This window comes from Artemia sp. Qi Xiang Cuo, chromosome 3 (assembly GCF_049724085.1).
Source record: "Artemia sp. Qi Xiang Cuo chromosome 3, ASM4972408v1, whole genome shotgun sequence".
Taxonomy (NCBI): Eukaryota; Metazoa; Arthropoda; class Branchiopoda; order Anostraca; family Artemiidae; genus Artemia; species Artemia sp. Qi Xiang Cuo.
The window spans coordinates 89165397-89179061 of NC_142796.1; the positions used below are offsets into that span (position 1 = coordinate 89165397).

General features: G+C 35.1%; 2 protein-coding genes across 3 annotated transcripts in view; both read right to left on the bottom strand.

Moving 5' to 3' along the window:
- Positions 1–209, bottom strand: part of Atg18a (Autophagy-related 18a) — a 70282-nt gene extending 70073 nt beyond the window's left edge. For both annotated transcript variants that reach the window (XM_089086708.1, XM_089086707.1), the window contains exon 1: positions 79–209. In XM_089086708.1, the coding sequence (XP_088942834.1) occupies positions 79–149 (71 nt within the window). In that variant the 5' untranslated portion in view covers positions 150–209. The remainder of the gene's footprint in view (positions 1–78) is intronic.
- Positions 210–2784: 2575 nt separating this feature from the next.
- LOC148954723 (PRKR-interacting protein 1 homolog) overlaps positions 2785–13665 on the bottom strand; it is a 215574-nt gene continuing 204693 nt past the window's right edge. Inside the window, exon 4 of the mRNA XM_089086710.1 lies at positions 2785–3067. Coding sequence (XP_088942836.1) covers positions 2873–3067 — 195 coding nt within the window. The 3' untranslated portion in view covers positions 2785–2872. The remainder of the gene's footprint in view (positions 3068–13665) is intronic.

Below are 13665 nucleotides of genomic sequence, written 5' to 3' on the forward strand. Positions count from 1 at the left end.
ATTCAGTAAATTAATTAACTTAGAAAAGTCCAATTTTACCAAAAGCCCTTTAAGAGCCACTACTCGACTACAACTTACGTGCAGTCCTGATTGAAGGTCGCAAAATGTATTCCAGATAGTGGGTCTCCACCCACACTAGCTAGGTTCATAATGAAAGGGTATTTTCCTTTGTTAAAAAATTCAAGTACGACGCAAAATCAAAAATTCTGCTTAAAATAATGCCTCTGCTTCTAAAATTTTGCAACGTACGTCCATATCTATGTTCTTTCCAGTTTCTGGCTTTATCTTGAAGACTGAGTGCTTTTGGGCTTTAAACTTTAGTTAGCTATAATTAAACTGCAGCACTGACAAAAGGTACATTATATACTTTCATTTTATATGCTTTGTCCGCACTTAGAGGTTATATAGGCCTACTTTTTTATGTGAAATACACGCAAGCAATGTCCACATCTACGTTCTTTCTAGTTTCCGGCCATATCTTAAAGACACAGAGTGTGCTCAGACCTTGGACTTTAGTCGACACCAGCACAGCGATAAAGTACATGATATGCTACTTTAATCATATGCATACTTTGATGCTATATACTTTATTCTGTGAATTACAGACAATTTATAACGTTTTACACCCCCTTCCTTCCCCCCGTTTTACAGCTACTCTGATTGTTTTATCCTCAAACTCTAGTTTACTTTCGTAATTCCTGTCGCTGAGGAATGTAAGTGCGTAATCACTTAAGAATGTTAAGAATTTCTTTTTTGCTTTATAATTTTTATACTGTTTGACAAGACCACCAAATTTTCAGGGGGGGGGGTATGGCATTTAAAAAGGACTCCAGTTAAGTTCCTCCGAGTTTTTCACCCAATAATCTGACATATGCCTTACTGGCAAAGAAACATACTTTCGACACTCAAACTTTGTCAGAATTATAGTTGACTTAATAATGTCGTCAAGTCAACATTGACTTGACGACAGCTTGACCTTGACAACAAGTCAACAGTCATACACCAGTCGAAAAAAGAATATTTTTCTGGTTCTTTTTTGGCTGATTTGCTCTTTGTTTTGTCTATAACACGCCAAAGGAGAAATGTTTTTCATGTTACTACTCCGTAACAAAATCTACTTAATGAAAGAAATTGAAATCGTGTATGTTTGGTCAACTAGAATGACCCACAAATCACAACCGAGTTTATATTTTCAATATGGTTAAATAAATCGCTGTGATAAGCCTATTTACCGGCCACAAAGTCACTGTTACAATTAAGATTTGATCACAGACAACAAAGAAGAAACAGAATTTGCACAAATTCTATTTCGAGACGTTCCACTGTCAACTAGCATAAGTTTGGACCCTAAACTATGATAAGTGTATATAATCCGCTTGACTACAATCAAGTCAACCGTAGTTCACAGAGTAGTTCTGACAAAGTCTGAACATCAAAAGTTCTCTTTTTGTTCCAGTAAGGCAATTGTCAGATTGTCAGTCAAAATTTTTATAGGAACTCAAATGGTGTCCTCTAAAAATATCTCAGGCCACCTTTGTCAAAAATCTTAAATCCACTGGCAAAATTTTCAACATACTATTCATTCACAGAAGCTATACAAAGTCAACTGAAGTTAGAGTGTAAAATAATCAGAGTAGCTGTGACTACACAAAGCAAAACATTTGAAGTTGGTTGTCGTTCAACAATACCCAACTTAAGTCCAAGGTCCGAGCGCACTCCTAGTGTCAAATCAAAGCAACTATGAATTTATTACAATGTTTCATATTTTATCAACATACTGTTTTTTTTTTAATAAATACTTATTTGTAGGAAAAACATGGACAATACTGGTTGCAGAGTGAAAGAAGTTTACTATCAACACATAAAACAAACTATGCGAGAAATATTTGTTTTACTATTGGTCGGGCGACTACCACTTTGGTTAAAATTGCTATTGCAGCACTATTTTATGTCAGTTTTCAAAAAATTCATTACAATACCACTGAGTGCCACGGTACTGATTGCAGTGCTGACAAACCCAGTACAAACCATAATTAACAGAAAAAAAAACTACGCAAATTGAAACGTTCTCTGACGACACTAATTCAAATAAAACATAAATACATAGATAATTTTTTAGACCACACTGCTTTTCTATTTAAAACTTAAGTTTAAATGAACCATTTAAACTTGAACCATTAATTAAACAAATTAAACCATTTTCTTTCTTGTTTTGTTGTTGTTTTTTAATGATTTTAATCTATTTTTCTTTTCTTTTTTTCTTTTTTTTCCCGTTGATAAATGCTCCCGGGTGTGGAGTTTAAGTATTCGGAAATTTCTTAATTAATGCTTTTGTTGTGTTTTGTTTTTAGTACGTTTCGTTATGTTCACTGCTTGATTAATTAAACCCGTTTTTTATCTCTTAAACATATATAAGTTATAGAATTCGAAAGATTCGATTTAAAAATAATTACATTTAATCCCTCTGAATCATATCTTAAAAAATAATCTTTTTTCCAAAGACCATGGGGAGAAACAAACTTACAATAATTCTCACAATAATGCTTACAATAATGCTCTAAGAATAGAAAAATACAATGCTAAGACCAATTCAAGTATTAGTCCTTTTCCTTTTATGACTATAGTTCACTTCGTTTTTATTTAATTAGAATTAAAACTATTCATGAAAAAATAAAAGAAAATTACAGAAAAATTTGAAGAATCAGGAAATCTAGGCCAAAAATGATTTCTTAAATTCCCTAAATCCAGACTTTGAATTAATAAAGGAGTGCTTAAAAAAGGTAATTTAACATTTTGTTCAGTTTTTTATTGCTAAAGTAATTATGACAAAATCTAAGCCTGAAGTTAAAAGAATACAATATCAATTCAAGTATTAGTCTTCTTCATTTTCATCACTCTCATCACTTTTGTTTTCTTCTGTTTTTTCTTGGGTTTCAACCTTCTGCTTTTTTGGATCCTTTGCTTTTTGTTTTTTCTTCAATCTCTTTTGTCTTTTCTTCGCAGTTTTTTCTTCCAACGCCTTCTTCTTCTCTTGAATCTGTCTTTGGAATTCCTCATCTTTCAGTTCCTGTGAATGAAAAAGCATGAAAGGAACCTGAAAGGTACTAGATTTCTTGGGAGACCTTTTACTATACAAAAATGTTGACATTGTTATAATAATAATAAATTTATTTGCGCCCTCTGCCGACGAAAATGGACGCTAGAGGAGAAAATAAAAAGAAAAGACACCAAGCACAGGAAACACGCACACACAAAAGCAAGAGCAAGAACTACTCAAGGACAACAATAACATTCTCACTCAGAGAAAACACGAACTAAAAAAAAAAAATCACTCATAATACAAAACATGCAAATTACTTTAACTTGGCCTACACGAACAGAAACACAAACCAAAAGGAAAAATAATTTCACTCATAGCAAACAAATTACTTTAACTTGGCCTAACACAACTCAGAGGAGAGCCATCTATTTTACCAGACCGCTCACGGAATCTAGTCGATAGCTCATGCATCTTTTTTTGCAAATTTCAAAAACTCCGTACCGCATAGAAATACAACTATTTCTAGTCCAAATACGTAACTGAAGGAAATATTTGCAATTAAAAAAAAAATGCGGAACAGATTTGATTGCGTTCGGTCAGAAAAAAAAAACAGCAACGCCAAAATGGTGTACAGAAAAATACATGGGACACAAAAGATAAATCATAAAGCCCAAATAAAGTTCTTTTATCAAATTGGCCCTTAACTTTTCCAGTAAAGCGTAAGATTTTCTCAGTTTTTTTTTTAGTTCGTGTTTTCAGTAAAATTCTTATTTTACAGAATTCTACAAGTAAAGGGAAATATCATGAGTGAGTTTATATGAGGTAGTTTTATATTGCTTAAACTGCAAGAAATAATTTTGTTTGTTTCAGGTTTCAACTTAAGCCCTTGATTTTCATTACAGATACCTTTTTTCTTTTAAGTTTCCTGAAGAAAAAAATGAATATCGTAGGGCTACAATACGAGGTACAAGAAGTATTATCACTTTATCCGGTGATAGTGTGTCTGAAGCCTAAGGGTCTATAGACTGGAATCCTAAAAAATTTACTGGGATGAAAAGTTCACATTTTCAGCTAGTTATGTCTTCAGTAAAGATACCAAACTTAAGAGGGCTGGCAAGGAGATCAAGCTTCTTTCAAGAAGCTGCTCAGGCAAAACCCCTTAAAAAATCGGTTCGCTCCTCCTTTACAAACCAAAGCTTGAAAGACTCCACATAATTTATGAATCAATGGTATTGGCTAATTGCAATCCAATCAAGCACAAAACGAGATTTTGAATTTTCAAATATTCTTGTGAATGCAATTCACCTACCTTTTATGGATTTTTGTAGGGTTAAATTTACTTTATTTACTATAAAGTAAAAAGTAATAAAGTAATAAAGTTTATTTACTATAAAGTAATTTACTATAAGTAAAATAAAATGATGTAGGGTTAAATTTATTAAAGTCAAAATCATATTCCTATTTGCTCATAATTGTTAAATTAATTATTTAGTATATTAATATTTAATTCTAAGATCATACACATAATATTAGTGATTTGTGGTTAGCTTACCCTTAGTTTCTGCATAATTATCTTCCTTTCGTACCCAAAAAACTAAGCATATTGGACTTACTTTGAATAGCTGGAAAGGGGAATTAATATCTTTAATACATTTTTTGCGACTACCCCTTTACTGCTCTCTTTCATTCCCCCCTTTCGGTGGATGGGATTTCTTACAAATTACTTATTGTCATTACTAATTACTAATTAACAAATTACTAATGTTGTTACAAATTATTAGCTTGCTAATTAGTATTCCAGTAAAATTGTTGTCAAGTGATTACTGAGGTGTTTCGCAGTTATCACACAAATGATGTTCGAGGGTACGCATCTTCTCGATTGCAAGTGAGAAATTCAGCTAATTTATTACAATATCATTTCAAGTACTACTAATACTACTACTAACAACTCACTGTAGCAAAAAGCAGGTTGAGGCGAACACACAACAGGGCTCGCTCTTCCTCCATCCCAATCTATTCAAAGCATCCCTATTTACAATCTCCCAAGAAGATAGCATTTCCTTAAATCTTTCCTTACGACATCCTCCCACCCCATTGGGGGAAGACCTACTTTTCGTTTGGTCCTAGATGGCTGGGTGACAAGGACGGTTTTTGGCAATCTGTCATTCTTCATCCGCAGAGCTTGTCCTAGCCAACCTTTTTTCTCAACCTTTTTTCATCATAGCTCCAGAAATCAGGATTGAACCACATTTTTCGTACAGCTTACTGTTTGAGATACGGTCAGTCGGTCGGGTACCCAATACAATCCTTATGCGATTTCCCTGGAAAACATCTTGCAAATCCCCCTCTATTTTTCGGAGCACCCAGGCTTCAGAACTATTCTTGACCACTGTCATTACTGTAGCTTCCAATATTCTAATCTTGATTCGCAGACTTATCTTCTTATTCTTACAATATTTTTTCAACTGTGAAAAAAACACCCTGGGCCTTGGCCATTCTATTCTTAACATCTTCACTGCACTCACCGTCTTTACTAATAATACTACATAGGTAAGTGAGGCTGTCCACTTGATAGATCTTCTTGTCACTCAACATCACCTCTTCACCTTCGCTTATTCCAAGTCTTAGCGACTAATTATTCTTAACATTAATTTTCAAACATATTCTTGCACCCTGAACTCCTAAAACCTCCAAAAATTCGTTTTGATAACATTTTTATCTACGATACTTGAATCATCAGGATAATCTAAGTCTAGGAAAGTCTCACTTTCCCAATTGATTCCATGTCCTCCCATTGCCTTTGCTGTTCTTCTCAGGACAAAGTCCATCAAAATGGTCCATATAAATGGGGAGGAAGTGCAATCTTGCTTAACTCCTGACAATACGAAACCAGATTTCCTAGCTTAACCGCAGCAATGTTGTTCTCATATATAGCACTTATCACTTTAATGTATTTACATGGTATACTATGGTATACATGGTATAATGTATTTACAATATTATACTCGTACATAGCACTAATCATTTTAATATTAACAAGCCAGTACAATATCTTACTACCTTGCCGTTTCGCTAAATCTTCAAGATCTTCAGAAATTTTATCCATAGCCTCCACTTTATACCTCCTTAATTCATACTTTAATAATTTATCTACTTTCCTTACATTCCTTTTGTTTTCATATGATCTATCACTCAAATAAAATTTGTAGAAACTCCTCCTCCTCTCTATTAAACACAATGTATTTTTCTAATGTTCCTAGCAGCGTTTCTAACTTTTTTCACTAACTATTTTCTTGAATTTATTCCATCCATCTTCTACAATGTCAAAACTCTCCATTTAGTATTCAACTGTTCTTGGAAAGTTTCTCTCAAATTCCCATCCTGGAGTCTACCAACGTCATTTCTTTCCGGAAGGTAGTTGCTGTTCCTAAATTTCCGCTTTAGATTAGCCCTAGAACCTACTAGATGGTGATCTTTACTTTTAACACCAATAGTATTACCCCTATATATCCTAGTGTCTTGCATCGATCCTGTAGTCTTCTGTTAACAATACATAATCAATAAGATCATCTGTCTTACCATCCTGTGCACACCAAGTTAACTTATGGGTTATTTTATGACCAAATAGTGTATTGGTTATAACTAGATTGATAGACCTACAAAATAGCAGCAGTCACCAGCCATTACTGCTTTCTTCTACTACACCAAGTTTACCTAGGCTAGGATACCACCTATCCCTATTTCTACCGACCTGGGCATCAAAATCCAATAATATAAATGCCATATTTCTACCCGGGATCCTGTCTATTTGTTTCTGTAGCTGTAAATAAAATTCACTTGAGTTTCTAGTACCTCCATCAGTTGTTTCTGCAGGGGCATATACTAATATGATTGATATCCTTTATATTTTAGTCATAATATGAGCAAATATCATTCTATTATTAATATCTTCCCAGCCAAAACAAGACTTATCAGCTTCCTTATTCATCAAGAGTCCTACTCCCTGCCTAGTCACTCCTTACTTCCTGCCTAAGTAAATAAATTACTTTGGAGTTTCTGAAACTCCTAATTGGTTCAGTTCGAAGCGTCTGAATTCGTCAGTCGAAATGTCGATACAATGTTTGCTTTTTAACGTCGTAACATTCTAAGTTGCAATTTTCATATTCTTTGAAACATTGATATTATTTTGGCCTAAAAAAAAGCACTGGTTCTCAGAACCAGTGCAAGACGGGGACTAACACATTTTCTCAAGTCTACACGAAGCACTTAAGCTAGCTTAGAAACAGATAGCAGGAATGCCCTGGAACCTCCAGAACAAACTGAGGCTCTGTGCAACCCTGGTCGACGGGTGCCATCTTAGTCATAATACGGTTTTCCACACTTGGAGATGCTTTTCTACCAACAGGATTTGAAATCCTGCACAAGCAATCTCAAGCCTATTATCTCCAACTCATAATATATTCACACCTACAAACTATTATGCTACTACGGGTAGGCCACAGTTTATATAATTATCCAGTAAGCTTATCGCAGATCATTTCTGGTCTTCGTTCTCGGTGCGAACAACAAGCTCCTCCCACTTCTTCGTGCAGTTATGGATCAGTGTGTTTGCGTCAATCAATGAGAAATGGTTAGTAAGGGCATTATTCGAAATTGTAAAAGCAGAAAAAAACTTGGTGAGCCGACCAAGTGGTTTGCAACTGTCCCATTTAACAGGTGTGACTTAATTTATATACAAATTATGACTTAATCTATTATTTACATACAGTGGACTCAAATGATTGGCCTATGTAGGATTTTGTAAAAAAGGAGGCGGGGGGTTGATGAAATTTCTGAAAACAAGGATTTTTTTTTTCTTCTAATAAATGGTGGAATAGGTGTGATGGTTTCAGGGGTGGATCCAGGATTTTTTTAGGGGAGGGGGGCGCAAAGTAGGTTGATCCGACAAACTTACGTTAGGAGCCAGTTTAATTAATGCAAAATTGCGATAGTTAGGTAAATAACACTATTTTAGACTACTTTATGAGGGTAACCTTCGCCCCCCCCCCCCTCTGGATCCACCACTGAATGGTTTATCATTTTTTTTCACGTCGTGATATTTATTTTCTCAAATTGTAGTTAATGTGATATTTGAATAGTCCAGTTACCGATTTTGGCGGAGAGCCTAGATAAGACTAGTTTCGTTTTCAATCAATTTTTTCATATGAAATAGGCCAGAGCTTTCCTGAACTTTAAACAATAAACATCTCTGTTTGGAAATATTTGCATTTTCTGAAGTTAGATAGCGATAAGTGTTCCTGATTGAGAACAATTTTAGGACTTCGGTTCTAATTACTATATAACAATGCGAAGCACCAAATATCATAATCAAATATCATCACTTTATGGCATTGTTAAAATAAAACTTATTTTTTACTTGATTATCGACGTAAATTTATTCTTTGCCTTTCTTTCCATTCTTAACCAATATTATATTTACCTTTTGCATTATTACAGCCCACTATATATACATTCATATAAATTTATATGCAGTGTTACCGCCATACCAATTATTCTCCTTTCCTTTTTTATTCTTTAATAATAATTTCTGGTCGTTTTGAGTTTGAATTATTGTAGGCTTCTATTTCTACTGATCTTAAGTTTAATATGGCCTTTACTTTTCTTTAAAAAAAAACTTTCTTTTTCGTAAAGTTTTCGTAGTATATATATAATATATATATATATATATATATATATATATATATATATATATATATATATATATATATATATATATATATATATATATATATATATATATATATATATATATATATATATATATATATATATATATATATACATTTATATTTATATCGGCGCGTACAAACAGCTCCTCTCATTTGATCTGCCATCAGCGGTCCAATTACCCTGGAACACGTATTTTAGCAGAAACTTTCTCAAAATGCCTTTGAAACCAACTTGAGACTTCAAAACCTACTTTTAATTCCTAAAAACATCTAATAATAACATTACACTAATAACTACCGATTTTCATGTATGTATTGGAATAAATTAATTTAAAATTTGTTTCTTCAAAATTAGTGTTCCAACGTTGAAGCCAAGTTTCGCGTCCAAGAGAAATCTGACTTGTCTACCCGTGAAAAGATCTGATGCCGCTTATGTTTCTACGTTCTCTGGAGCACTCGAACCCCGGTCCGGGTTTTTATAATGGGTGAGATAGGGAATGATCATACTGGATAATTATATAAACTGTGGGGTAGGCACCCCAGACCACCTCACAACACTGGAATAGCGAAATTATGGTTAAATTATGCCACTCTTGTCCGTAATCTTTGATTTTAGTTCTTTATGTAATTGGCCTTATTCTTGCATCGAGAGCAACGTGTTAATTGGTGTAATAAGAGCTATACACATTCGATAGCTTAAAGTAAATCACGGAGTGGAGATTTGGCTCCATCATTAGTATAGTATCTCCATCATTAGTATCCATCTCCTTTAGTATAGATAAAGATAACTGGATATAGAATATGGTAGATGTAAGACGATTAGAAGAGAGCACGCTTTCCTGTTCTTCTGAACCAATAGCCATGCCAAACATGTAGCTGTGTGTTCCTTCAATACTAGACGAACTTAAAAAAACAGTTGCATTCTATATAGGAATAATTAGTGTTATTCGCCTTTATAGCAATATCACCCAAAATTAAGGTACTGCAGTGGCCTCAATTCACAAGAATGTCAGGGAGGGGGGCAACTACACTTCCAAAAATGAAAGCAGTGCAATCTTTTTTCGGTTTTTTCCAAAGAAAGGATAAAATAAAGTCCACGGGGAGGAGGAACGCCCCTCCTTTGCTAATGTTGGCCCCAATTGGCACTACTGATTTGTTTTCATTATTCAGGCTTCCTCCTATTCTTTTGCTTTTACCTCCTGTGTATAAGAATTATCACCTTATCTCTGTCTTTGACATATTCCCTTTTTGCTATTTAATTCAATTTTTGATAGATCTGAAAGAGACTATTGCTATGAGAGGGCTAATTGTTATGGACTTTAAAACAATTTTATTTTTGTTTCTTATTTTCATAAAAAGAAAGCGTTCCCATAGAGTATCAGATACTTCTGTGGCGTTAAGCAAAATGGGCGTAAGTCCACTTTTTTCCGAAAATGAATTAAGCATAGGGTTTATAAGGGCTCAAAGAGATCTATGGATTGGTCTATTCAAAATTGGCTTATCTTCAACTCTGACCGAATTATAAAGTGTTTCAAAATGACGTTGCAAAGAGTATAAGTCTCTTGTTGTCCAAGTAATAAGTAGTTAGCACTTTGGACATTTCCAGTAAAATCTGACAAAAAAATTAACATGGAATCAACCTTTAAAGTTTCAAGTTTATTAAAGTCTGATTTGTGAGAAAGACTTTTTCATTGTGTCTTTTTATTTTTATTTCGCTCTCCTGTAAAATCATAAAAAGTGGACTTACGACCATTTTGCTTAACGGCGCAGACTTATAAGGACGTAAAGTGGCACTAATGTTGAAAAGACAAATCACCGACACTATCCAGTGCTTGGCAACTCTGTTTGACACAAAACTGATGCGTACATGTTTTTCCAGGTACTTTAAATACAGGGGAGGAGAAAAAGCTCTATCCCCAGTAGGCTTACCAGCTTAAAGTCAACTAGCCTACATTACCTGCTAAGGTTTCTTAAAGGTAAATAGACCTACTTTGTGTGGACTGGATTTTGACTTCAATTAACTCTTGAAAATAAAGAATGCAGGTTAATTATCACTTGCAAAATTCAAACTTTAATCCACTTGCATTAATCATATCAAATATCCATTTTTTTTTTATTTTCTACTTTTTTTAGACTTGGCGCAAGAAGCAGCACTGTAAGTGATTTTTTTTTTAACCCCTGTCTTCCCATGTTCAATCACTGAACATTTAAACTACTACTACTACTAACAACTCACCGCAGCACCGAGCCGCCTGAGGCCAACACAGCTACGCACGCTCTTCCTCCATCCCAATCTATTCAAAGCCTCCCTTTTTACACCCTCCCAGGAAGTTCTCATTTCCTTTAAAACTTTCTTTATGACGTCCTCCTACGCCAGACGAGGACGACCTGCTTCCCGTTTAGCCCTAGACGGTTGGCCGAAAAGGACAATCTTCGGCAATCTGTAATCCTTCACCCACACAACGTGCCCTAGCCACCTCAACCTTTCTTTCATTATAGCCCTAGAAAGCGGGATTGAACCATATTTTTGTACAGCCTACTGTTTGAAATACGGTCAGTCAGCCGGGTACCCAGAACAATACTTGAGCAATTTCTCTGGAAAACATCTAGCAAATCTTCATCTGCTTTTCGGAGTGCCCATGCTTCAGAACCATATTTGACCACTGTCATCACTGTAGCTTCCAATATCTTGGTTTGCAGACTTATCTTCTTATTCTTCCAAACTTTTTTTAACTGTGAAAAAACATCCTGAGCCTTGGCTATTCTACTTTTAACATCTTCACTGCTCCCACCGTCTTTCGTAATAATACTGCCAAGGTAAGTGAAGCTGCCCACCTGATCAATCTTTTTATTACCCAACGTCACCTTTTCATGTGCAATTATTCCTAGCCTTAGTGACTTAATCTTCTTAAAATTAATTTTCAAACCCATTCTAGCACCCTGAACTCCCAAAACCTCTAAAAGTTCATTCATTTGGCTCATACTTTCATCTAGGATGCTTAAACCATCAGCATAATCTAAGTCCGGGAGAATTTTTCCTCCCCATTTGATTCCGTGTTCTCCCATTGCTTTTCCTGTGCTCCTTAAGACAAAGTCCATCAAAATAATCCATATAAAGGGCGATAGAACACAACCCTGCTTAACACCTGATTTAATACAAAACCAGCTGCTAGCCTCATTTCCTACCTTAACTGCAGCAGTGTTATTCATAGTTAATAAGTGTTATACATAGCACTAATCACTTTAATGTATTTGTCTGGTACACCATACAAGGATAAGACCTTCGCTAAAGCTCTTCTATCAACAGAATCGAACACTTGCTCATAATCTATAAAACTGTGGACCAAAGATGTTTGACAACTCAGGCACTTCTTAATTACTAACATAAGAGCGAACATTTGGTCGACACATCACATACCTTTTCTAGAACCGCACTGTTCTTATCTTAAAACTTTGTCTACAGCATCTCTCAGTCTAAAAAGTATCATATGAATAAGTAATTTGCTACCTACTGAGACCAGACTAATGCCTCTATAATTACCACACTCAATCTTATCACCTTTCTTATAAAGTGGCTCAATTAAGGTTTTCCTAAAATCGTTAGGTATTTCCCCTTTTTCAAAAATAATGTTCATAGTCTTCTGCAACTTATTTCTAACCTCAGAGCCACCATATTTAAGAAACTCATTTACCACACTATTAACACCTGGAGCTTTATTATTTTTTAATCCTTTTAGTACTGTCGCTAATTCTTCCTCGCACCTGCCAGTCTTCGGTTTACTATAACATAATCAATAAGGTTTGCTGTCTTACCATCACCTGAATACCATGTTAACTTATGAGCCATTTTATGACCAAACACCGTATTGGTTATAACTAGATTGTTATACCTATAAAATTGGAAAAGTCTGTATCCATCACTGTTTTTTTTTTCCTACACAAAATTTACCTAGGCTAGGATACCATCTAGCCCTATTTCTACCTACCTGGGCGTTAAAATCTCCGAGTAAAAACATCATATTTCTACCTGGGACCCTGTCTATTTGCTCCCGTAACAGTAAGTAAATCCATCTGAGTCACTAGTATCTCCGTCAGTCGGTTCTAGAGGGGCATATACTACTATAACTGATACCCTGAACTTTTTAGTCATAAATGAGCAATTAGTAATCTATTATTAATAACTTCCCAGCCTAAACACGACTTAGCAGCCTCCTTATTCATCATGAGCCCTACTCCCTGTCTATGAACCCCATCCTTGGTGCCTGAGTAAACAAATTCTATATCACCTAATTTAATGTTTCCTACCCCTGGGATATGAGTTATTAAAACTCCTAATAAGTCCAGTTCGAATCGTCTGAACTCGTCAGTCAGAATGTTTATACGATAGTCATTTTTTAACGTCTTAACATTCCAAGTTCCAAGTTTCATGTTCTTTAAATCATTGAAATTATCTTGGCCTCAGGAAAAGCATTGATCCTGGATACCAGTGCAGGACGGGGATCACATATCTTCTCAAGTCAACACCGAAATGCTTAAGCCGGCTTAGAAACGGACAGCAAGAAGTCCCTGGCACCTCCAATATGAATGGAGGCTTTGTGCAATCCTGGGCCCATCTTGGTCACAATATAGTTTTCAGCAGTTGGCGATGCTCTTCTATTAACAAGAGTCGAAATCCTGAACAGACAGTCTCAAGTCTATTACCTTCGACTCATTATATATTCATGGCGACAAATATTATGCTACTACGGGGAGGCAGCCCATAGCAGATAAATTAGCTAAGAAGACGTTTTTCAGTCCGAAAACACCCGTTAAAACAGACCAAGCCCAAAAGAATTGTACGTTAATCAGAACCCCGTGCGAATGCTGTGTTGTTTACTAGGCTATAATTTCCTCGAT